The sequence below is a fragment of the Rattus norvegicus genome, chromosome 10, assembly GCF_021556685.1.
Source record: "Rattus norvegicus strain SHRSP/BbbUtx chromosome 10, alternate assembly SHRSP_T2T, whole genome shotgun sequence".
Lineage (NCBI taxonomy): Eukaryota > Metazoa > Chordata > Mammalia > Rodentia > Muridae > Rattus > Rattus norvegicus.
The window spans coordinates 85,237,542-85,263,257 of NC_141543.1; the positions used below are offsets into that span (position 1 = coordinate 85,237,542).

Sequence of the window (25,716 nt, forward strand, 5' to 3'; positions counted from 1 at the left end):
AAATATTCATAATGGAAGAAATACAGTCTGGGATTCTGAGTCCAGATCTGAAACCATCCTAGGATGGGCAGCCTCCTGTGAAGTTTGCCTGTGAAGCTGAGATTGTATCCTCAGTTGCTTTGCCTGGTAGAGGAGCAGGTGCTGAGGTGATACACACTTCTGACACTTAAGCTCACTGATAAAAGGATTCGATGAGAGCCACAGAAAGTTACGTGTGTGTGTGTGTGTGTGTGTGTGTGCGCGTGCGCGCGCGCGCGCGCGCTCGGGCATGCACAGTGAGCTCAGAATCTCCCGCATGCAGGCAACACCACGCCCCTGTGCTATAATCCCGGCACAAAAGGCCTGCTTTAACTTACTTCATTATCTGGTTTCATGGAATTGAGTGCTTTGGCACAAGTACCTTCCTCTCTGGACTCCCGTTTCCCCTATCTAGCAATGGAAAGGTTTGGGCTAGGAGACCTTAGTCTCTTCTCTCTCTCTCTCTCTCTCTCTCTCTCTCTCTCTCTCTCTCTCTCTCTCTCTCTCTCTCTCATGTCCTGGGTGTAGATAGGGCCTCCTCACAGACATGCAAATGGATCTTGCCCTCAGAAACAGTAGCCTCCTAAAACAGGGCTGGACGTCTAGCTGTACCAAGTCCTGGATGCCCTAGGGTATAGGGAAGGAAGACTGGATGAAAAACCAAGCCATAGGTAGTGGGTCGGGCGCTGGGGAGTTTTCATCCATTAGGGATGCAGGCAAAATGCAAAATGTTCCTTCTATACCCTGGGATCAACCAGACAGAGAGGCTTACACCAACAGGCAAGTGCCCATGCTTCCCTAGTCTTGGCACCATGCAACCATAGATTCCAGGAGCCTCCTTTCTGCCTAGCTCCTCCACGTGGTAGGGCAAGGGACCACAGCATCCTTTCTGAGCCCATTCTTTCCCCTCTCGGAGCCTAGACCCTCCCAAGTCTGACTATACACATCCGCCTTCCCAGGGCATCAGCTGCTGCTCCTGCACTCCGGTGCCTCCCCCGGAAGGCTGTGGCGGGCTGGAGACCAGCCTTCCCGCGGTTCACACCTACTTCCTCTGTAGCACGGATCCCAAGAGAGGCTTCTTACCCAGAACTTGGAGCCCAGCTCCCCGGAGCCGCACAAGCGGTCCATGTGGCTCTGGTGCACCGCTGGTCTTGGGATCTCAGTTCAGCTCAACCCCAGCTAGAAGTGCCCCGGAACCGCCTCTCTCCAACTCCCAGCTCCGAAGGCACTCCTTCCCGCCCCGCCCTCTGGGTCAAGTTCTCCAGTCCCAGCGATTGCAACACAGCCTCGGTAAAACTGCTGGTACCTAAAGGAACTGTAAGAAAGGGACTGCAGAGTAAGGAGGGGTAGTTGACAGTACTAGTCCCTGAGCTTCCAGACCCTAAAGTTGATGGACCCAGGAATGAGTCTCACTGTAAAGGAAGTCCTTTATAAAGGTAAGGCCACTTCTCGCTTTGTAAATAAATACAGGATCATCATCTATAGTACGTGAAGTGGCTGTGAGCCCAGTCTCTTCATATGTTACCAGAGAACTGACAGCAGCACAGTTATGTGACGTGTCTCTGCGCAGGTGAACAGAACAGGAGAGTGAGGCAGGAAGTTGGACCAAATAGATGGGCGTGTGACTCTTCCCTGTGGTCCCCTTAAGTTGCTGCCTTCTCAGGTTCGGTGGCTTTGAGTCTTGCCCACTGCGCTTCTCTTCCCCACTTTCGCACTGGTGAAGTATAGATAACTGTAATATAACCCTTCACACTCGGTTTTCTGAGGATTTAACAGAAAACTATATAACACGTGCGTATTGCATGTAGATACCCAACCTATGTTAATTAATTCCAGTGAGGCCCCAGGAAGCCTCATTTGCACCTTCATTCTTGGTTGTTGTTGCTTTGTTTGTTTGTTTGTTTGTTTAAGACAGGGTTTCTCTGTGTAGCCTTGACCACCCTGGAACTCACTCTGTAGACCAAGCTGACCTCGTACTCGGAGACCTGCCTGTCTGTGCTTCCCAAGCTGGAGGCAAATGAACAAGGGCACACTTGGATTTGAAATTCAGTAGAATTTGTCAGGCTGCTCTCTTTTGGTAGTAGCTCACGGTCTGACTTTAACAGTCACTCTAGGAACTACACAAGTCCTGTGAGCGAGAACACAGATGTGAGGCCTGGGCTCTGATTAATGGGGGGAGGAGCGTCTGACTAATTGGGGAGGGGAAGCCTCCAGCTATTGGTTGGATTTTTTGAGGGAGTTTATACAGAGTCATTAGTTTTTGTAAAAATCTCTTCTTAAGATGTTTCTCTGCAATTTTGGGGAAGGAAATTGGCAGGAATAATTTAAAATTTTTAAAGCTAATTGCTTGAGTGAGTTGCTCCTGAGAAGACAATCTCCTTTTTTTTTTTTTAAACTATTTATTTATTATAGATGAGTACACTGTAGCTGTCCTCAGACGTGCCAGAAAGGGTATCAAATCTCATTACAGATGGTTGTGAGCCACCATGTGGTTGCTGGGATTAGAACTCAGAACCTCTGGAAGAGCAGCCAGTGCACTTAACCCCTGAGCCATCTCTCCAGCCCCGAGAAGACAATCTCTTTATCCCTACCTTTTTGCTTATGAATTTGATTTTTTTTATAATCAATAAGGTTGCTCAATTATGGCTTGTCCTTGGGGATTATGGAGAATTTATTATATCACTAAATTATATTCATAATATACTTAGTTATAATAATAAGTAATAACAATAATTTTATTATTGTATATATATGCCATGAGATAGGTGAATTTTCCAAAACTGTTAAAAAGAGAGAAGTTTGGGGCTGGGGATTTAGCTCAGTGGTAGAGCGCTTACCTAGGAAGCACAAGGCCCTGGGTTTGGTCCCCAGCTCCGAAAAAAAAAAAAAAAAGAACCAAAAAAAAAAAAAAGAGAGAAGTTTTAGATATATAAGTGGGACCCTTGTTTGTGTTTGTTTTGGGACGCCCATTGCAATGAGGGCAGTTAACAAGTGTCTACAGACAGACAGACAGACAGCTTGAACGGACTCATGTAGCAAGGGCGAGGCCTGAAGAAGCATCAATACAAGCGCGGACAATGCTTTCAATGAACTGAGAAATTTATATGAATTACATCCATCTGCCAACGAACAATGGATGAAGATCCCAGGGATTGACTGCTCTCGGGCTGGGGGACGGTGGGGCAAACGATTGCTAGAAGGCTTTGGATAGCGCTAAACATGGACAACAAGAAGTCTGAGGTATGAGCCAAGGTGGCTTTCTGATGACTAAAGAAACATTTGGTTAGGTGTCTAGGAAAGAAACAACTGTTTTAAAATGCCGATGGGGAAGTTGAATCTAAGTGCCTGTGAAAAGTTGTCTATGATTCAGAGCTGGAATGTCTAATTGTGATTACTCCAACCCAAGGAGTTAGCCTGTGAGGTGAGTTTCAGTCAGTGTCTCCTTTAAGAGAATAAAAAAGCTGAGAAGGCTACATTGGGAAATCCCAAGTGAAACAGAAAGCCATTGATAGTGTCTGAGAGGCCTTGTTAACCCACCATTGGCAGAAGGTGGGGCTATTGGTCATACTTGGGGAAGAACATCAGATTGAAAGGAAGACATAGGTTGATTATAGAATGGGTATGGAAAAAGCAAATCTTTACCATCAGGGCGTAAAGGGACAGTAAAAAAAACCAACGATAATATTTATTACCAATACTACTAATAATGTGATGGTTTGTATATGCTCAGCCCAGGGAGTAGCACTATTAGAAGGTGTGGCCCTGTTGGACTAGGTGTGGCCTTGTTGGAGTGGGTGTGTCACTGTGGGTGTGGGCTTTAAGACCCTCATCCTAGCTGCCTGGAAGTCAGAATTCTGCTAGCAGCCTTCAGATGAGGATGTAAAACTCTCAGCTCCTCCTGCACCATTCTCCTTTAGATGCTGTCATGTTCCCACCTTGGTGATAATAGACTGAACCTCTGAACCTGTAAGCCAGCCCCAATTAAATGTTGTCCTTCTAAGAGTTGCCTTGAGGGCTGGAGAGATGGCTCAGCGGTTAAGAGCACTGACTTCTCTTCCAGGGGTCCTGAGTTCAAATCCCAGCAACCACATGGTGGCTCACAACCATCTGTAATGAGATCCGATGCCCTCTTCTGGTGTGTCTGAAGACAGCTACAGTGTTCTTATATAGAATAAATAAATCTTTTTTTTTTTTAAAGAGTTGCCTTGATCATGGTGCCTATTCATAGCAGTAAAACCCTGAGAGAAACAACAACAACAATAATTATTGTTATTATTATTATATGGGGCCAAGGTGTGATGTCACATGCCCTTAATCCCAGTGCACAAGAGGCAGAGACAGGTAGATCTATGGGGTCATTGATTCAAGGAAGCCAGGGGGACCTTTTATCCAAGAAAGTTTGAGTAGGTGTTTTGTAGTGGTCGTTAGGAAAAAAGGAATGCCCAGGCATAGAGCTGTTTCAACCCCAGTGAGACAGAAGGTTTTGTCCCAAAAGGGAAGAAGGTTAAGGGTTGCAAGGTGCACTTGGCATTCTGCGAGGCAGCACATAAGGCTTCTACACCCGGTAGGGGATAGCCATCCCTTGGAGGTCTATGTCTGGGGACTGAAGCATAGTTGGAGGGATAGAATTGTTTAGCTATAGTAGAAACATGAGCTCATGTGTTGACCATGGCAGTTATGGGGATCTGGTTGACTAAAACTGTAATATGAGGTTTATCAAGAGACATCAGCTGAGGGTTAGGGATTTAGCTCAGTGGTAGAGCACTTGCCTAGCAAGCACAAGGCCCTGGGTTCGGTCCCCAGCTCTGAAAAAAAAAAAAATCGGAAGAGACATCAGCTGAGTCCAGTATACATCTGAGGAATCAAGTCTTTGATTTTGATTTCGCAATAGTCATCGTGAGTTTGGGGACATTGGATAAGGGATAATAATCAAGTGCGCCAGTTGAGCTAATGTTGACATTTCTTAGAGCAGCCGGGAATGAACCGCAGTATGAATTTGACCTGTGGAATCTGAATCAGCAACATCTGGGCAAACAAAAACACTTCCCATCACTCAATTTGTTTTACCTAAAATTTAGCCAAAACATTTTGTAGGAAGGAGTCTGCATAAGTCTGTGGGGAGCCTCATTGCTTTTTCCCATTACACCTAATTTTATATCTTTAACTAAAGACATATCTAATATTGAATTATTTTTAATACTGATGAGTAAATATCTCAGAGTCTTAGCGTTAGGGGTGCAACCGGAGGGGGTGTTTCAAAAGGCCTAAAGGGATAAGACCAGCAGTGGCTACAGCTGTCTGCATTCCTGGTATCTGGGAGACAGTGTAGGAAAGGAGCCTCTGGGTTTCCAAACTCAGGGTGCAGGAGGGCTGGTTTATGTCTTTAATACACTAGTTTCCCTTAGAATTCATTTTCCCATCTCCGAAATTGGATCACCTTGTTTATCAAATTTAGAGTGATACTGATTGTCCTAGAGAAAATTCCCATTATACTTTGGACGTATTTTGAAGATGGGTTTACCAAGCTGGGACTTGTTTGTATCCATTTGTCTGCATTGTTTTTGCGAATGACCTTTTTTTTTTTTTTATTCCATGTTTAAAGCATGCGGGAGGTTGCAGGGCTCCATCTAGAACTTGGGCTCTGTGCTCCTTGGCGCCAGCATTGTGAAATGCTTTAGCCATAGCAGCATGCTGCCTTAGTCAGGGTTTCTGTCACTGTGATGAAACACCATGACCAAAGCCAACTTGGGGAAGAAAGGGTTTATTTAGCTTACACTTCCACATCACTATTTGTCACAGGAGGAAGTCAGGATAATAAGAACTTAAACAAGATAGGAACCTGGAGGGCAGGAGTTGATCTAGAGGTCATGGAAGTCCAGAGGTCATGGAAGAGTGCCGCTTACTGGCTTGCTCCTTTATGGCTGGATTAGCCTACTTTCTTATAGAATCCAGGACACCAGCCCACGGTGCCATAATGTCTGGCACCTCTCCCATCAATCACTTACTGAGAAACAGGCTTGGTGAAAGTCCAATCCTATGGAGACATTTTCTCAATGGAGGCTTCTTCCTCTCTGGTGATGCTAGCTTGTGTCAAACGGACAGAAAACTTGCTGGTACAAGCAATGACCGCAGCTGCTATGGAAAGAAGATGGGCTCATTTTTTTTTTGCAGTCAGAATTTGCATTTTCATAAACTAATGAAAGAGATGCAGTGAACAGCCATTGTATTGTCTGTTGCTCTATAGCTTATTATAGACAAGGCTCATATAACGGCTCAGTAGGTTTATGTCCAATCGCGGAAAAGGGCTCTGAAGGAGTGCTATGATCAGAGAAACTATTCCTAGCCCTAGCACTGGCTCTACTGATCTGTTTACTAACCATAGTCTTGACAGAGTTGTAGAGCTATGGTTTCAAAGATTTGTTGAATCCTCGAGGGTTTCTGCCTCTGACTGTAAGCAGCAACCGGCTGGCCATGTATCCATCCATCCCTGGAGGTATAAACTATATTGAGCAGTGGTAAGTATTGTATAAGGGCTTGCCAGCCAAAAGGTGTTATTTCATAATATTTGCTATAACACCTATTATTCCCTGGGGAAATGGCCTTGGCCCCCATTCTCTTTAATGCTAAAAAGAAAATCTTTAAGCAAGAAAACAAGAACCCTTCATGACTGGGAATTGTCTTCTCTAAAGATGGGGTATGAGGTTAAGAATTCTCCTGTTTGAGACGCCAACCTCTTCAAGACATTTTTGGAAGTCATTTTGTGAATATGGATTACCAATTGGCAGAAATTTAGGCTGAGGGATTACAAGAATTTTAGTAGGTAGTAATTTTTCCAGAAGTTCCCCCTCTTTTCTGTTGATAATACAGCTCACCTGACTTGGTTCTGAAGTATTAGATATTTCCATTGAACTTGTCTTTTGCACAGCACAATTGGGTACCAAGCCCACCCTGCCCTACCCAAGTCTCTATCAGGATACCAGGGACAACACTTCAGAAGAATTCTTAAAAGCTCAGAAATTTGTTCTGAAGACATCTTAGCTCTGATTCTTAGAATCAATCATTGCTCTGCATGAGCTCAAAATTCAGGGGACAGAGAATGCCCTAGAGGGAAAGCAAGAGCTTTCCCCAGACTAAATCAGGCTGACAAAAAGGAGCCCAATTTGCTCTGCACCTATCGAAAAGTGAACTTGTTGCTCACCAACTCAAGCGGGTGGCTGGGACTGCTTGCTGTCTTTTGCCTTTGCCCCCAGACTTTCCCAGCAATAGAAAAAATGCTTCCTCCTGCAAGACTTCCAAATGTGGCCATGCCATATAAAAGATTAAAGACTAGCTCTTGGTGCCCTTGTAGGATGATGTCATTATGCGGACGGAGGCAAGTACAAGATAGAACGAGGCCTGTCATTGGATGAGAAGGAAGGATGGGCAGGAGAAAAGTTTTAGAGAGGAGGAGGAGTCGGGAGCAAGGAGAGGGAGCAGCTGAGAGAAGATGGAGGCAGGCGTTAAGATTCCTCTCTACAGGTCCCGAGTTCAAATCCCAGCAACCACATGGTGGCTCGCAACCATCTGTAATGAGATCTGATGCCCTCTTCTGGTGTGTCTGAAGACAGCTACTCATTTACAATAAATAAAATCTTTAAAAAAAAAAAAGATTCCTCTCTACACATTTACAGGCTGTTACGAATATTCTTAAGGGATGGATGTGTACAGGGCTTTGGATGTCTGGGTGGGTAATTATATCTTATCAATTGGATCGGAGGTTATGGTGTTCTTTTGTGTGGCAATTTAATTGAGTTCAAGAGAGTGTGTGGTGGCTGGAGACACTGGGCCGCCATGGAATTGGGATGTGTATGTCTGGCATGGTGGCAACCTGCCTTGGGAACTAGACAGGTAGAGACATTGCTGCCAGGCTCAGAGAGTAGCCATCGGCAGTGTGATATGGGACGGAGCAGAGCGGGTGAGAGGCTTTGCTAACAGAGATGAAGATGTCTAACAGACGTCGTGAGGCACTACAGTGCTGGATCTAGTGCGGGTTAAAAGAAAGCATTTTTAAAATTTTACCGCAACAGTCCTTTACCCAAGAGTGGGCCTCCTATTTCAGTCTCTACTGTCCTAATCTAACTGTAGTCTAATCTAAGAGAAGCCTAGTCTGAAAGAGAGTAACCCAACCTAAGAGAGTCTCAAATGCACGATCTGGACAAAGGCCATCCTCTCTTTTGAACAGCACAATAAATCCAGCAATGAAAAAGAGCGAGGAGTCTTTGTTCTCATCTTCTACAGAATTCTCATAGGGAGGAAACGGTTGTTCTGGCCCTACTGATTCAGAACAGCACACGAAGCCACAATCAGATGATATGAATCTATACCCACAAATTTCTGGGGGAGAGGGAGGGAGGGATGTTGCTCTCAGTGCTTTGCTGCTTCCCGAGAAAGGTCTTAGACGGTCCACACCTTCCATCCACATCCATTGTTCTGAGTCAGGGACGTGAGAGAGTCCCAAAGGGGAAATAGGGAACACGGCACGTTGGAATATAAGCAGCTCACACTCTTAGAGGGTTAATTCTGAACAGGTTGAATGCACAGCCTGTAGTGGAGTGAGTACATAGCTATAAATAAAACTCAGAAAATACAGTTAAACTGTTACAGGTTGGGTGAAAGTTTGATCTGTACAGGAGCATTGCTCAGAACGCCATCTCCCCAGAAGGCAGGTGGTGAGGCCACGTGTCATCACAGGAACAGTCCCCAAAGTGAGCAAGGGCCACTCTGCATTACAGTGTTCAGAACCAAGATACGAGGAGCCACGGGGGGCCGCGTGGTTTGAGTGGAGGCCTAGAGAGGAACACAGTCTGATGACCAGGCCTCCTCATCCTGCCTTTCCACCTGGCTATGATTCCAAGCTAGACGAGTGATGCTCGCGCCACTTCTCCCCCACCAGTGAGCATCGTGGGGCAGTCCAGCATCAGGCGTTTCCTGGCATGAAAACATCAAGAGAAGATGGTGGCAAATCCAGAGTGGGCACAACAGCAGGAGCTAGAAAGACAGGCAAAGGAGACAGGGAGACCTAGGCCCAGGAAATGCGCCTCTGGGTGTGGCAGGTTGGAGCTAGCAAAAGGGACAGTGTAGAAACAGCAATGTGACCCCCACTTCATTGAATAGCTCCTTTACAGTCCCCTCAAGTTTGGGAACTGCCCTAAATTAGGCTCCAGAGCACGCCCTGCCTCCCACTTTTGGCTTCCCAAGCAGCAGCTCTATTTCCTCCAGACTTCAGCCCAGCTGGAGCTGCCTGGTCCCCTCCCAGTCTCAGCAAGGCTGCCCTTTGCCCAGCCTGCTCCTCATCTAATTGCCATGCAGGTGAGAGCTTGGCTACTGCATCTGATTCCAGAGTTTTCAAAGTAATAATTAATAGGACCTGTGGGCCTCAAGTAAGCTCATGTGCTGGGATGGGACTAAAGCATGCAGAGTGTCAGGTTTGAGGCAGACTTTGCTCCTGGAGTTTACTGGGCAGCGTATTCCTTTTTTTTTTTGGTTCTTTTTTTTTCGGAGCTGGGGACCGAACCCAGGGCCTTGCGCTTCCTAGGTAAGCGCTCTACCACTGAGCTAAATCCCCAGCCCCGGGCAGCGTATTCCTTGATGCATTTTATCCTGCCCTATAGGTGGGATCAGTTGACAACTAAACTTGCTTTGAGAGTTAAGTCCCCTATCCTAAATGCCACCTCTGTCTGGGATTAGTTCAGTGGCCTTAGGGGACATCACTGGTACCGGGGGCTCACCCTCCCTTTCTAATGAGCTGTGGCTCCCCAGTGCACAGATGGTGTATTCTAATCTGAGGTTCCACACAGACAAGTTCTTCAACGTAAGCTGCTTCCTCTTTGGGGCTACACAGTGCTTCTGTCTGTGGAAGGATCCACCAGGGTTTATATCTTCTTCCTGGATCTATCCCTCTTCAAAAGAATCCCCCGGTGGCACCAGCGGAAAGTGCTCTGTGCTGCCACCTGGTGTCTGATGCCCTCACTACATGGCTGTCCCAAAGGTGGGGCAGGTTGCTTGCTCAGAATGGGAGACAGTAGGGCACCGCGATGGGAAAGCCGGTGAAAGTGAAGCTGAAGCTTATTTGGAAAGTGGGCAGAGGCCCAGGTGGGGACAGGAAAGGAGAAGGGTGGAGACAGTGGTGGTTGAGGCAAGCAGGTGCCAGGGTTTCAAAGGGCAGAGCCATTCTTGGGAAGGGTGTTGCCTGGAAACCTGGAGTGACTGCAGAACCTGCATCGGCTTGGAGTTCCTGGAAATCACCCAGCGTCAGAGGAATCCTCCACGATCCCTGTGGCTGGGATCATGTTAGAGGCTAGTATCCCACCAGGCGGGAATCTGTGGACCTCTCTAGCTCACTGTGTCACATGGGGAACACAAGTATATCTCTACAAACCCAATGTGACTGCTTCAAGGAAGGGTCCTTCTAGCCTTCCTTCAAATTCTTTTCATTTTGTAAGCATGGATTTTTCCTATCACTACCCGTTCCCTCCTCGATGGGAAGGGACCGAGGTGGTGTGAGCCGCAGAAGGCCAGCCCTAGAGTCAAACTCGGCCAAATTCTGCCTGTGCGACCTCAGGCAAGTACCTTAACCTCTCTGAACCCGCTGCCACTGTATGGGGGGGGGGGCAATGCTAGCCCGGTGCTTCCGTGGCTTCAGCACTTGGAGGATCGAGAGACTGCGTGTGAGCCTTGGGTTTGTTTTTAGCACCAGCTCAGATCACTCCTTTCCCCCAGTTCCCCACCCCCAGACAGGCCTTTTCCTGGAGCCTTGGGGGTGGAGGAAACTGAAGCAGCCAAGCCTGAGGTGGAGGCCTGGTGCTCTTGACACAGTTTCTTCTTTGAACCCTGGGAAGAAGAATGAAGGCGGTGCACCCAGGGAGATAGATGCTCTTGCTTCCAGAGGCATGCCCCGCTACCCTGGTCTCAGAAGCCCCTGTCCTGGAGGACCTAACCAAAAACTGCTCCCCAGCCGCTCTTTCCCAAGATCACCGTGCACCGTTAAAGTCCCAGCAACTGCTGCTTCTCTCCTTTCAAACCTGTGCAATGACACACGCCGGTTTCTTTCCATCGCCGCTGTTATTTGTTCTGATGGTGGGTTTTTGGTCGGTTGGTTTTCACAGGGAATATCATTGTAGCCTAGGCTGGTTTCCAACTCACTACGTGGTTGGTGGAGGATGACCTCCAAATCCTGATCCCCCTGCTTCCGTCTCCCAAGGGCTGAGATTACAGACATGCGTCACTGAGCCTGACGACAAAGACTTTATACAATGTCGGAAGAGTGAACCACAGTACTCTCCCCCACCCCAGATATCTACCTTCATTCTGCCATTCATATGTCCAGAGCCCCACCCAGGTGTCCCTATGTAGGCACTGTTTCCTGCCAGAGAAGTGCTCTCAGGTCCATAGGTGGGACCTGGAGCGGAGAAGGGGGCTTTGCCGGTGGATCACAGTAGATCCCGGGAGAGCAACCCTTAAGCATATTCAGTGTGGCCCTCCTCACGCTGCTTTAGTCATTACTGGGAGGAGAGGAGCAGGGGAACAGGATGGTAGAAAGAATTAGGCATGCTATGCATTACCTCAAGTGACACTACAATATTGCTGCACTGCTGTGTGTTTACAGAGGCAGGGATGGTAATGAGGAAAGTCTGGGTGAGGGAGAGGGTTCAGCCTTCTGCTTCACCTTGACACAGAATTTTCTAACCACGAGAAGAAGAAGGGGGGGGGGATCTCCCAGACTCCCCCTTCCCAAACCTCCCACCCGTAAGGGACAGACAGCTACAGAATTTTACCAAAATATAAAAGCTTAATCTCTGGATCCAGGTGGCAAAACTCTAGGAATTTTGTACAGCTTCCCTTAAAAAAAGGAAAGAAAGAAAAGCAAAGAAAGAAAAGCTAGCTTGTACAAGCACCCCCTTTCTCCATCCGAGAGGGCTAGAGGGATCAGAGCTTGGCGGCTTCATATACCCCAGGGAGATCAAACCAGGTGTTTGCTTCCGTGAGTGGTATCATTTCTGCCCAAAAGAGCAATCAGAAAAGCTCTCTCGGCTTAGGAAATAGGCCAGAGGATGGACGCCTGCGACTCCAGCCTCCCAGTAGCCAGCAGCCTGGCATTGTGGGCTCCCAGCTGCCTGTGCAAATGGGGGCTGTGAGTGAGGGATGTCGTGGAGGTTTCGAGAATCCAATCCAGGGGTGGGCATGCAGCTTGTCCATAGAGTACTGCCTCAAATACATAAAAACCCCGGGTTTGATTTCTATGCCAAAGCATGAGTGTACACACACACACACACACACACACACACACACACACACACACACCCCTGGCTTTAAAAGGGCAGGGATGTTCAAGCGAATGGAAGTGGGGCAGGACAGATGTTTGTGATAGCTGATGGGTGAAGAGGCTGGCCGAGTCTATGGTTACTCCTTTTTGGCAATGAGAACTTCAACCTAGAGACTATTGCCAGCCATAGCACCAGAAAGGTGGCTCTAGGACAGGTGGCTCTCCACTCCTGGCCCCCCTGCACTGGTGGCCTCCCCCCTCTGGCTCCCTCCCACTGGGCAAACAGCAGCAGACCGTGTAAGCACCTTGATCGGATCATTTATCACCCCTCAGGGAGCCAGCTCCCCAACTCAGTGTTCTGGCTACCACCAACCTTCAGCTTCCTCAGGAGGTCTCCTCTGGACTCCGGCCCCATCCCTGCATTTGGGGCAGTGGGGTGGGGGCAACCTGCTCTGTTTACACAGATTAATCTTATCAGCAGGCAGATAGATGGAGTTTAAGGCAAGAGGCTTTAGCCCAGACACCTCAGGTCACCGCCCAGTCAGAGCAAGGCAAACGCTGGGGTGGGAGAATAGGGCAGGAAAACCCAGAAGCATTCGCCCCTCCCCCACTAGCCCCTTGATTTCCATCGGCAGCAGCTGAGGCTGCCTCCCAGCCTCCACTGGTCCCATTAACCAAAACAGCTTCATTATCCCAATTTCTAGCTTTCAATGCGCGGCTGATAGCTGTCAGCAGAAATAAGAATTAATCTGGAATTACTCACAATCTCTGAGCTGCCTGGCTCGGAGGATGCGATAAAGCTCTGATAGAAAAACAGAAGCCCCCATCTCCCAGCCCTCCCAGGCACAGGGGTCTCTTCCCTCTGCTTGCAGGGGAGGAGCAGGAATGGAGCCCTCCAGAGTTGGGCATTTGAGCTCTTCCTTTCCCAAACATAAAGCTCATATATACCAATGCACACGCGTACACACACACACACACACACACCCCGCAACCCCGAATCTTCCCTCCCACCACCCACTTCCCATCTCCAGGACTCCCTGGTCATCTAAACACGCCTATCTCTCCATCCCCTTTGTTTTTACTCTAGACTGTGATTACCTTTTTATTTTGGAAAATTACTTTATTTTATATAGATATATAGATATGTATGTATGTATATATAAAAAGGTTCCATTTCATTTGTAAAACTCATTTTTTTCTCTTTTTCTCTGTTTTTTTTCCCCCTACAGAAAACGATGACGAGGTTAAAGGAGAAAGTAAGTTACATGACAGTTTCCAAAATGGTTCTTGCTTCCTGCTGAAGATGGGCCGCCGTTGGGTTGTAATACACTCACGCTCCCAGCTTGTGCTTTACAAGAAGAGGGAATATAACTAGACTGGTTATTTTAGGTTAAAATAGCCAAGAGACAGACGCTTTCGCCTCAAAAATATTCTGAGACACATAAAAGTAGAAGGAACCAAGTCTCTTCAGTCACAAAATGTCGTACATCCAGCATATACTAGATTCAATTAATTTAATAAAATAGAATATACATAGAGATTCTGCACAAACGTATTGCTTTCTCCCAACAGCTCCTGGTGTCGGGAGCCTTGGCCACACTGGGCTTTCTCCTTTTCCTTCTTCCCGGAGGCAGGGGCTCCAGGGCTGTGTTCTCTTCAGATCGACTCTCCGGAAGTTCTGCTCGTCATCCCCACCAGCCACTGAAGAAGGCAGGTGAGGTGCCTCGTGGCTGCTTGCTGCTTACGTGGGACTTTTCAGAAACGCTGCCCAGGAGGCGGAGCTAGGATCTGCACCCGGTGGAGAAAGGTGATGGGGGAGAGTGGGTAGGACTCAGGGGTCCATGTCTGTTGGGTCAGAAGACAAACCAGAGAGACTCAGCGTGTCTTTCTTTGGGGAGGGTGAGGCAGCCGTGCTGTCAAGGGGGCTGGAGACCGAGGGATCCTTAGAGTCACTGGCCGGCGCCCTCCTCCTGAGGCAGACACCAGGACTGCATGGGGGCCGAGAGCCCTGGCTCTCCGGGGGGTCTATAGAGATACTGGGTGGGCTGAGTTTTTTCTTAGGCCGGCTCCCAGGACCCCCAAGAGGTTGGCCCCCGAGGCTTGAGGGGCTTGGACATAGGCGGGGTTGGGAGCCGCTGTCCAGACAGCTGACAGCAATGGAGTGTCTCCGCTGTTCATCTAGCCAGGACCCAGGCCTGCGCCTGCAGCTCTGGGTCTCTACACTGTAGCACTTCTTCAGGTCCCGTGGGGACAGGGGTTCTTCCTGGCTGCTGGGAAGGAGGTCTCCTGAAATCCAGCTCAGCTCCGTGTCCAGCTCTAAGCTGCTTCTGGTCTCTGGAGGGTCCTTGGCCCAGCTGGGTTCCAGGCCTGGGCAAGGGGCTGGCAGGCGGATGTGCTTGGAGACTTTGCTCTGGATGCCGGAACGCTGCTGCACCTGGATGCTCGACCCGCCCCAGAAGGATGAGGACCGGGTCAGAGGGCAGGAGGGCCCACTCACCTCTGACAACAGGTCTTCCCGGCTACCCAGGCCCTGCACATCCAGGGAGTCAGTCCTTATTGCTGCCTGTAGGGAGTGGAAGCAGGGCTCAGCCCAGGGATTTCCTTTCCAACGTGGATTCTCTTTTATCCTTTCTGTCATGTCGCTGTGCCTAATCCCCACAAAGCTGCAGGACCGCCCTATTAGCTTCTCTTATTGAGAGAAGGGGGGTATAAGCCCTCTGAGCTCTGTGGACCACCCTTCAACCACCAAATTTTTCTTCTATCCTCCTGCTCCATTTCCCTAAATCTGCAGGAGGAACTCTGTGCAGTCTTTGGGCCCTGGGGCACCAGAAAGAACTCATACATACCAGCTCTGTTTCCCAAACTGGCCCCTTTGTGCCTCTAGCCTTTAGGGAGAGAGAGCAAGGCAGCAAGCAAGTCCCTTGGCTTTGAATACCCTTCCTGACGACAAGTATCCCTGGTTCTGCTGAACATGGGTTTTCTGTGATGAGCACATGGCAGTCCACTTCAAGGAAAACCAACCCTTGTCTCCTCTGCGCTCACACAACTCACACAAGCACCACGCAGCTATAACCTGGGGCTGCAGTGATCTGGTGGCATGTGTGTCCACTGAGCTCAGAGAGCAGGGACTGTGTCCCAGTGCCTAGCAGCAGGAAGTGGCTGAAGGAAGAGGGATCTTGCCTGCTCCCCAAGAACATGATGCTGACAGATATTCCTCTATCTGTGATCAGGAGACCCAGACATCAACGCAAGGCACACAAGCCTCACTTGGCTCCATTAGTCTCTGTCTGGTTCATGGATGGTGGACCTCAGGATTGCTCGGAAATAAAGACACTTAGATCCTGCCTTGTGTCCTTCAGTTTAGCCCAGTGTGTGAAGAATTGGTGGAAGCTCTGGGTCTGGGATTGGGAGCCTTGATACCCGGGTACCACCTCCAATGGATGTCGGTTGCCCTGGCAACAACCTTGGACCCTAGGCCTCCTCCGTGAAACAAGGTGTGTGCATGAGGTGGGGGGCAAGCTCCGATGACTTCTCCTTTACCCAGTACCGTGTCCCTAGTCCCTAGGCTCTATCACTTGGCATGCGGTATACATTTGCTGGAAGAATCAAAGAGTCGACTCTGGTCATTACCAACAGCATAGGAATTCCGAGGGGCGAGCCCCACCCTGGGTCCAACCCTGCACACACTGGCTTACCTGGCGCCTGAGAGGCCTCTGAGCCAGAGGGGAGCGGCCAGGTGGGGGTAGTTTAGGGATGGCGCCCCAGGTGGGGGCCCCATGAGGCTGGAGCAGATAGTGCACATCTTTGGGAAGCTGTAGGATGCAGCTGGTGTCTGCTGGTTGGGAGTGAACGGACAAGATGGAGCCTGTAGGGAAGGGACACGGAAGGGTGAGTAGAGATTGTCTTTGATGCTTCCCTTCAGGTCTTCCTTCCCATTGGGGTCTTTCCCCCTCACTGCCCTGGGATGAAAGCTACTTCCTCCAGTCTAGGTATCTCCCTTTAGCTTAGGGTTTCTTCAAAAGAAGAGACACTGTTTTTGTTGGTCTTAGGCAAGGTTGGCTCTCCTTGTGTGAGCTAAGCTGTTTCACCCCAGCCTTGGTACCTGACTGGGCTTTGGGGAGCCCCCAGCCCCTGTGTCCTAGGGATCTCTCAGCAGTGCTCCCATTGCGGCACATGTAGCTGTCATTGGGCAGAGAGTGCGTCCGGCTGACACCAGACTTCCTCACAGTCAGCAGGTCTGGTCCTAGGGGGACTGGCACCTCCTCGGGGTGGGGTACCATCTGCAAAAGGATCAGGGGATGGGGTGAGGAGCGTGCAGATGGGGTTGGTAGCTGAGGAAAAGCTAGACAGCGGGGAACTAAGCCCCACCTACCCACACCCACCTCCACACCCTCCTAGGCCAAGGTAATGGGTATGAGCATGGTAGGAAATGGGAAGGCATACAATGAGTCTCTGCAGACAAGGAGGAAGGAGTGGAAAGGCCCCACCCTGAGAGCATGCCTACAGGATCACCCTTGAGCCTCTGGGCTGGGGATGGTGGAGAACGAGGAGGGGTGAGCGAAGAGAGAGCAGCCCCCAGCACTGCATGTGGTCTCCTTAGAGAGTCAGAAAGTTACCCCAGAGATCAACAGGGGACAGGCCTGAGCTAGATCCACACGGATTAAGTAACAGGTAAACACAAGGGGCATGTCCCACACTAGTCTGAGGATCTACTTTAACCACACTGAGACTCTAGAGGGTAGCAAGTCTCGGGCACTGGGAACTCAGGGGACAGGCTGAGGTGGGAGTGGGTCTGGGAAACCTGTTTTAAAGAAAGGCAGTGATCAGTCCTGGACCCCGGAATAGGAAACCAAGGACAGAAACAAACAGTTTCTCTCCCTCTTTAGAATTCCTTTCCCTAGGCTACTCCATCTCGGGGATGGCTGCAAAGCCCCTCCCCGCCCATGGGCTCAGCTAGTCTCAGTCCCAGCAAGATGGCTGTGCTGAACAGAGTCTGAGTCTTGTCTTCCCAACCCCAGAACCCACTCCTTCCAACCAGCCACACCCTCTAGAGCCCCTCCCAGACTTTGATCCAGAGCCTGCCTCAGCTGGCCCAGCTCTCACACCAGAAGGCAATCTGTGAGAGGAGGGGGGCTGCTCACTGTTGGGGGAGGGGGTAGAGGGAAACTGAGGAGGGTATAAAGGTCAAAGTACCAAAGCCCCCAGAGCTTGTTGATGACTGGACACAAGGACACACAGGGACAGCCAAAGGAAACAGGAAGACTCCCCGGGGGGAAAGGCATGGTGGTGACAGCAAAGATATGGGTCTCACCCAGGACACTAGTGAGTCTCACGAGAGAGAGGCAGGAGGAGGGAGCAGGGAGGGAGGGTTGGCTGGTACAGGGCTCCAAACACAGAAGCTGGCTTCCAAGCCACTTCTGTTTTAGGCTGTCATTCCTAGAATAACCCTGTCACCACGGCTGCTCATGTGACCCCTCTGAGCAGGGTCTTAGTTTTCTCTTATCTAATTCCTTTATCCACCAAAGGGTAAAAGGAAAAATTCACGCCAGCAAGGGCTAGGGCACTTGGTGCCTACAAGTGAACGCCTCTGGGCAGGACCCAGAGTGGGAGGAAGATATGGAGCCCTGCGGCCAGCCGAGCCCAGGCTGAGGGAGCGGCAAGGGATGTATGTGTGCATGTACATTGCTCTCCAGGGCACTAAGTAAGAGTGTGTGAGTGTCATCAGGCAAAGAGTCATCCGTCAGAGCTAGAGAGCAGGACGGTTCAGACACAATCTCTGACGTCAGAGACAGAGCCTCCATCTCAGCTAGAGGGATCTAGACAGGAGAGAGATGAGCAGGCATGAGAAACCAGGACACACACTCGGGCACACTCGCAGCCCCCCCACTTCCCCTTTGCACAAAGCTGGGAGGAAGGCATCCCGTTTCACTCCCCACCCCTCGCCCAATATACCCACGGCCCCTCCCCTCTCCCACTTCAACCCCCTGTGCTGATCAGAGAGTCTGTGGCAGGCACCAAAGAGACAGAGCAAACACTGGCAAAGCAGAGAGACCAAGAGACGCAGAAACACATTCTAAAGATACCCCGGGCATCTTAGCAGCCCCCTCCCACACTACCAGCACCCAGGGAGAGAGCAGAGGAGAGGGCTTCCATTCTCATAAAGATGATACTAAACAAACAAAATAAAAAGGAGAAAGGCCAGCAAAGCCCCGTCTCCTCTCTGCAGACAGAGCGGCATGGCAGCGGGGGGTGGGGGGGCACGCTGGGGACAATGCCACCAGTCTGACGGCTGTTTTCTGCCTATTCTCTTCGCTTCCAAAAGCCTAGCAGGACTTGGCCTGCCCCCAGATTCTGGCTTCTCCCCTCATGGGCCCTCCTCCGCCTGCCTTGCAGCCTGCTCCCCCTTCTCCAATGTGGGCCTTGAGAAGCGCTCTCCCAGCTAGTGTGAAGGGGGCGCACTTGGGCCACCACATCATCTAGCTGGCTCACCTAGGAGCTTCACCTAGGGGGTGAGTGGCGTTTGGGTGGGCTGTTCTGATCACTGTCCTATCCCATCTCCCCTCCCTCCACCTTTCCGGTGAGCTTAGCTTGGAATGGGGGAGCCTGGGGAAGAGACTAGCTAGATTCCCTTTCTAGGTCATTACTAGGTCTGAGACTGAATTCTAACAAGAAGCACGGGTCTTTACCATGTGAAAACCACTGTCGATTGCCTACCAGGCTAAAGACTGCTTAGGAACCTGTGAGCCTACCCCTTCTCCCAGCAGGTTGTGTGTCCACTAGGCTTCAGCTGTAGTCCACACCCCTGACCTGGGGTGAGGGTAGGGTATTGAAGGAGTATTTAGTGGGGGCGGAGAGCAGAGCTGGAGGGACCAAGAAGGCAACAGCTCAGGGTAAGCTGCTCCTAGGAAAGGAAGAGCACCCTAGGAGCTCTGGGAAGGGATTTGCATTTGGCGAGGAAACCAAGCCCTACTTCACGTCTATGTCCCAGAATTCACTTCTATTCCCTCAGAATAGGGAAACTGCCTATGACAGCCCTCATCACGTCCAGTGGACTTTGTGATTACAAGGCTACCAGAGGAGTGTGGATGAGTACTGCACACAACAATCAGACTAGCTAAAGCATGTCCTTCTGTGGGTCCCATGGCCACTTGCACTAACCTCAGGGGATCTTCTCACCTAGACCTGATACCTAGCTTCCTTTACCCCTCAAATCCCGCTGCCCTATCTCTGCTCTCTTCCAGCATCTTTCTTATGAATCCCTCCTACTTCCTAGAGCCTGGACAACCCTCCCCACTGCCTATTGCCAGCTGCAGTGTTCAACTACCTGGCCCTACAGCTTCTCTTTCTCTAGGTACTCGGTGGGCGGGCCACACCCCCAGCCACCCCAGAAGCACAGCACAGCATGGCACAACTCGGCAGGGTCAGAGGAAGGAGCATGTGACAGGGCACAGTAACCTGTGGGTCGGAGTCGCCCAGGCTTGGGGCGGAAGGGAAGGCAGAGGGCTGGCCCCCTGGGCCTGCCAGCTCGTCCATCAGCTTCAGCTCCCCCTCCAGGGAGCCCTGGATCAGCAGGGAGATGGTGTCAAACAGCTGTCTGTCCTGGGAGGACCAGCCCATAAGGGGAGCCGGAGAGCCAGGGGAGCAGGGGTCAGAGGGGTAACAATAAGTATCAGGGTTGGGGGGATTGGAAAGGGGTGGGAAGAGTAGAAGTGGAACCCATGTCTCTCTCTCTCTCACACACACACACACACATACACACACACAAACACACACACATATACAAACACACAGCAACAGGGAGATGAGAGAGGAGCACGGGGAAGGTGCAGGAGGAAGGAGAGGTGGGGGATGGGAATAGTCAGTGTCCACAGGAGAGAGGGAACAATAAAGAGGAGAAGAAGGGGAGATGGGAGGGAGTCAGGAAGGTAAGAGAGCACGTAGGAAAGAGGTAAGGGTAAAAAAGAAACATGAAGGAAACAGAGAACTTAGCCTTGAACCTAGGAGCCTTGAAGGGGAAGCCACACCAGGCTAGAGGAGCTAGGAAGACTGCCACGGCTTTGCTAGTGGGTGGCCAGCAGTATAGTATACAGAGAATATGGGCAGTCATTCTGGGGAGGAGCACTTGACAGCTAGCCCCTCAACATGGAGGTAAGAGGGGCAAGGAGCATGGAGGGGAAGCCCTGGGGCCTGCTGGGCTCCTATATGTCCCCACCGAGCTGCTGTTTGCCCTGCCCTCCCTATCCCTCTCCTGTCCCGCACGTGGCCCTTTAGAAGGGCTGCAGTTGCTCACCGTGGGGTGCTCAAGGGAGAAGCCCGAGGCTGCTCCAATGTGGGCAGTGGTGTGTGGAGCCCCAGGCTTAGGGCTGTCAGGACTGTTGACACCCTCCACCCCGGGCCAGAGGAAGGGGCTGCCCAGCGGGGAGTGGGGCTGCGGGCTGAGCGTCTTCATCTCCAGCTCCAGCTCGGCCTCGAGCTCGGCCTCCTCCTTGGCCTCTTTGTTGCTTTCTTCCAGGTGCTTCATCAGCACAGCTATGACCACGTTGACCAGCACAAACTGGGCCGTCAGCACGAAGGACACAAAGTAGATAGGGGAGATGACAGTGTTGTAGCAGGTGGACTCCTGGTCACAGTCCCGGAGGGTGTCCTGTGGGAGGTGTGGAGGGCAGAGGCGTGAGGGTGGGGAAGGCAGCCCGTGGAGCTATCGTGGGATATCAGAGTCCTGAGGGAGAAGGCCCTGGGTAAGAAGGGACATCAGTGTCCTGGTGCTGTGAAGGATGAGTGAAGCAGAGCAGGTCCTGAGGAAAGAGCCCAGAGTGTTCTGACACGGGCGACAATGGCTTTTATTCATGGCCAATACATCCTCTCCAAGACTCTTACATCAGAGGCTAGGTGTCCCCCCTGTTGTTCCAGCAGCCCCGAGAGGGGTCCCTGTCCTCCAGGTTCTCACCTTCATAATACCATTCCAGTTGTCACCAGTGGAGACTCGGAAGAGGGTCAGAAAGGCCATACCAAAGTTCCTAAAGGTGGCATGCCGACCCAAGCCCTCACAAGGGTGTGTCTCATCACACTCTGGGGGAAGGAGGGAAGGGGGTGGAACCATGTCAGTCTCACGATGCCTCTTACTCTCCACCCCTGCCTCCTCCACCACCCCTAAACCTCAACTCACCCAGGTCTCCAAAGAGCTCCACGCCCAGAGCTGCAAAGATGAAAAACAATAACATGAAGAGAAGTCCCAGGTTCCCCACCTGGAGGAGAGGAAAAGACACGGAAAAGACGCTGCTGGCTCTCCAGCCAGCTTCCCTGAGGCCCCTGCCCTTCTGCCCACCCCACCTCCCAGCTACCTGGGGCAGGGCCTGCATCACCGTGTCCAGCAGTGCCCGCATGCCCACAGCCATCTTCAACAGCTTCAGAACTGCAGAACAGGACAGTGTTGTGAGCTGGCCCCGCCGGGTCCCCCATCACGTAGCTGGGAGAGCCAGGCTGGCCTGGAACTGGTGGGATGGCTCACCCATATCCCAGCCCACTCATGCTGGGCAAGCCTTTAATACACAGGCTGGGAGAAAGGCCCTGGAAACCCAGAGCCATCCCCATAACCATCTGGTTCTCCATCTCCCTGTGCAAGCCGATCACCAGGGGAAGGCAGGCACGAGTGCTGGACCTACCTCGAGCAATGCGGAGCACCCTCATGATACGGATGATGGTGGGGTTGATGGGCAGCGAAGCATTGACCTCAATCTCCTCCAGTGTGATGCCCATGATGGACAGAAGCACAATAGCCAGGTCCAGCTGGTTCCACCTGGAAAATCGGGAATGCAGCTCCCTGAGTGGGGGAAGGGAGCATGGGGGACGGCACCACGGTGGCACAGAAAATTAGCTCTGGGAAGGGCCTGTGCTTTTCATTTCTAATCATTATCCCTGCCCCCCTCCCCCCGGTAGGGTATTTTGCTATATTTCTCAAACTGAACTCGAACTCTCGTCCTGTCTGAGCCTTGCAGCATGCAGAGACTCCAAGCATGAGCCATCATGGCGCCTGGCCTCATCCGTCTTTGCTTTCGGTGTTTATCTGTTCACTTTGAGCGGAGTGCTGTTCTAAGAGTTTTATATCCATATCACAACTCTGACACGGACAGGGTAGCGTTCATTTTGCAGACGAGGGAACCGAGGCACACCCAAAGTCACCGGTCACTAAGTGACTAGGATTCCAATCCAGTAGGCAGAGCAGCTCCAAGCCGGACCCTGTGGCATTACTGCCATCCGAGGCTATGGTGATTTCTTGCTGCCAAAGCTCTCTAAGCCCTTCCTTGTTGGACCCTGAATCCCTCCCATCCCGTCAGCCCTGGCTCCATGACCACCGTGACCACCGTGACCACCATCACCCTCGGTTCCAGGGTGGCAGCTGGACTCCCAGAGTTAAGCTAGGTCTTCAGGTTCAAAGGCAGCCTGGCTGGTTCCCCCAGGAGACGCATCTCTACGTACTCTCTACTCTCCCAGGCCTCTCTCTGCTCTTACCTGTCCTGGAAGAAACGGCGGAAGCCAAAGGCCACAAGTTTGAAAACTGACTCAAAGACAAAGATGACGGTAAAGATGTAATTGCAGATCTTCAGAGCCTCGTCCAGGATCTGGCAGGGGTGGGGGCCAGAGGCAGGGTTTCCTTAGGCCCAAGGCTGAAGCCCGCCCCACCCCTCCATCACAATACCTCCCAGAGCCGGGAAGTAAGGTGAAGCTGAGGGAGCCTGTTTTCCCCCTTTCCAACCATGATGGCTGACCCCTGGCCACTATCCCATGACTATTCAAACCTGGCGTCTCACTTCTCCTTGAGACACACAGGAGAATGTGCCAGAAGGCACAGGACACTAAGACTGGAAGAATGCTTGTTCACGATCAGGTCAGCCTCTGCCCTGTGCAGATGGAGATTGTCAGGGAAGGTGGATGAGAGGGATGACTGGAAACAGATGAGTCTGGGGTGGGGGGGGGCTGAGAATTTACTAGAATCTGAGACTCGAAGGGCAAGCAAACATCAGTCTGTCTTCTTCACTTTCCAAGGCCCAAAGCCACACATGCTAGATGCTCAATAAAAATGTACTCGTGGGTTGGGGATTTTAGCTCAGTGGTAGAGCGCTTGCTTAGCAAATGCAAGGCCCTGGGTTCGGTCCCCAGCTCCAAAAAAAAAAAGAAAAAGAAAAAAAATGTACTCGTTCCCCACTTCCTAGCCAACTAACCTACCGAGACTTAGTGTCCTCCTGTTCAAAACAAATGTGATACCCACCTCTAAGGACATGGTGGCAAGTACAAGGACCCATGTAGCTATACTTGCCTGGCACCCAGAGGCTATACCTCTCACCTGGGGCTGCTGGTAATGTTCCATGGCCATAGTGACCACGTTCAGCCCGATGACACCAGTGATGAAGAGGTCCAGGTAGTGGCTGGTACACAGGTGGTGGACAAGGAGCCGGAATCTCGAGTAGTCAGAGTAGTAGGGCTTGCACTGGGCTTCTGGTGGGGGCAGGAAAGAGAGTAGAGCAAACATCAGGCACTATCCCCCGCGCCCCTCCACCCGCAGCCCCTCCCAGCTGCCAGCGTCTACACCAGTGCTGAAACATTCCGGGTCACCAGCATCCCAATCCCCACCCCCCACACACACCCCCACCCCTGCTGCCCTATGCAGGGGCTGGCTGTTTTGGCCTGTCCCCTGTCAAGCATCTGTTCTACTGCCTGCAGTCAGGGTGGGATGGGACAGAGGCATGCAAAGCCCCTCCTCCACATTAGACACTGGGTGAGCCCACATTCTCGGGCAACCTCTAAATCACGCCAGCCCCTTACGACCTTTGATTCCATGTTCAGCAGCAAAGTGGATCAATAAGATGAAAGGCCCCATCTAATCGGGCTCACAGGGAGCTCCAGCTACGGAGGCGAAGTTTCCAAAGCCTTCTCCAGGCTCAGCCCCTAGGGCCGCCGAAGGGATTACACAGAGCCCGGATTTGCGATAGGACCGGAGATTGGAAATTGGACATCTTGGCTGCCTGCTGACCTACCACAGAGCCTACAGAGGACAGTGCCCCAGACTTCCCACAGCTTCGTGTGGGGAGGGTAGAGGCGGAGGGCCAGGTCTCTGCCCTGTCCCAGACTCAAACTAGGAGGGTGGCACCCACAGACTCACCCAGTTTCTAATGAGTACCCAGCCTACCCTGGGTATCGGGGCGGCCTGACACTGCAGGCTGGGCTGGAAGCGCTGTCTGAGATCTGTCATAGGCATAGTGTTTTTCTTGTAGTTAGCCCACCACTTAGAAAAGTCACAGTACCAGAAGGTAGTCCTGCCAAACAGGCAAGAGAAATCTGGGGGCAGATTTCAGGGGACCCTCCTTTAGGTGCTGGAGTAAGGGCCAGGCTAAAGTGAAGACACGCTATCTGGAAATATGCCAACAGATTGGTCTCAGAGAAAGCTGCACGGAGGAAAGAGAACCCTCACCGGGAAATTGTGGGCAGCCTCAGGTCCCAGACAGCCCTTCCCTCTTAGTAGGTCTTTGCAGAAGCCAGCGAGGGAGGCCTACAGCCTCTGAGGACCATGCCGGGGACCAACTGGCCCAGGGGTGACAAAAAGCTTTGGGCCCAGGCCAGCTCAAATACAACTATCTTTTCCCATGCAGAGGATTCCTTCAAAGAGAGGTAAACTGAGGCAGGGACTGGCCTGGGGGGGGTGAGTCCCCACCAAAAGCCAAAGGAAGAAGAGTGCCCAGAAATGGCGGGTTTGGCTTTGCAGCTAATCTGCAAGCCCACCTACCCCTCTCCACATCGGCCTTGAGGTGTGGATAACCAGGGCACAGAGGCAACAAGGCCAGGTGCACCTCAGAGGTGCCTGAGGTCATCGTTTTGTTTTCAGAGAGGGCCAGCCAAGTGTGGCTTTGTTTGCTCAGGTGGCCTTCCTGACACCCAAGAATATGGGGAGTAGAGAGGCCAGAGGCAAGGGATGCCATGAGCCCACAGGTCATCCACACCCGATGGTGGAGGGTGGCTAGGCCAGCCAAGGCCTCTTCCTTCCTTCCTTCCTTCAGTACCATGAGAACCAGAGGGCGCTAGTCGCCCTGTTTTGCCTCAGCAGCCGGAACTCTTTCTCTGCATTAATCTCCATAAATGCCGAGAACACCCGATCCCATTATGCTAAAATATGAATGGAGAATTAACTAAAATGTTTGAATGCAATTAGGTTAGAAGAAGCGGCTCCTTATTAGCCCCGTTATTAGTTGAGACAATGTTGAGGGGAGGCTGGAAGGGAGAAGCCCCCTCGTTCCCCCAGCCCCCAACCCCCCTTATCCCAACCTGACTACTGTAGGCACATCAGGGCCAAATAGAGGTCATCACCATGGACTCTGCCTTCCAGCCTTGCTTCAGGAGTCTGAGTG

At 51.3% G+C, this 25,716-nt stretch overlaps 2 protein-coding genes and 1 long non-coding RNA gene across 29 annotated transcripts in view; 1 reads left to right on the forward strand and 2 right to left on the reverse strand.

Moving 5' to 3' along the window:
* The window catches only part of Abcc3 (ATP binding cassette subfamily C member 3), a 45,747-nt gene extending 44,542 nt beyond the window's left edge, over positions 1–1,205 (reverse strand). For 8 of the 9 annotated variants that reach the window (XR_015630157.1, XR_015630158.1, XR_015630155.1 and 5 more), the window contains exon 1: positions 1,102–1,205. Coding sequence is in view for 1 of the 9 variants with exons in the window: in NM_080581.2 (NP_542148.2) it covers positions 1,102–1,146 (45 nt within the window). In the remaining 8 variants the exon portion in view is untranslated. 9 annotated transcript variants of the gene reach the window in all.
* On the forward strand, positions 1,057–15,663 carry LOC148003051 (uncharacterized). 2 transcript variants are annotated; one of them, XR_015631965.1, is made up of 4 exons: positions 1,057–1,454; positions 13,549–13,575; positions 13,892–14,126; positions 14,559–15,663. It is a non-coding gene; the product is annotated as an uncharacterized LOC148003051 (long non-coding RNA). The 2 variants fall into 2 exon arrangements; XR_015631966.1 differs by having other exon boundaries at positions 13,950–14,126.
* Cacna1g (calcium voltage-gated channel subunit alpha1 G) overlaps positions 13,419–25,716 on the reverse strand; it is a 67,930-nt gene continuing 55,632 nt past the window's right edge. For 9 of the 18 annotated variants that reach the window (XM_087571232.1, XM_087571231.1, XM_087571233.1 and 6 more), the window contains 10 exon segments: positions 23,661–23,812; positions 22,829–22,938; positions 21,982–22,115; positions 21,661–21,731; positions 21,486–21,564; positions 21,267–21,388; positions 20,610–20,963; positions 16,422–16,599; positions 16,015–16,184; positions 13,419–14,882 (listed from right to left, as the gene is read on the reverse strand). In XM_087571232.1, coding sequence (XP_087427358.1) covers positions 14,151–14,882; positions 16,015–16,184; positions 16,422–16,599; positions 20,610–20,963; positions 21,267–21,388; positions 21,486–21,564; positions 21,661–21,731; positions 21,982–22,115; positions 22,829–22,938; positions 23,661–23,812 — 2,102 coding nt within the window. In that variant the 3' untranslated portion in view covers positions 13,419–14,150. 18 annotated transcript variants of the gene reach the window in all.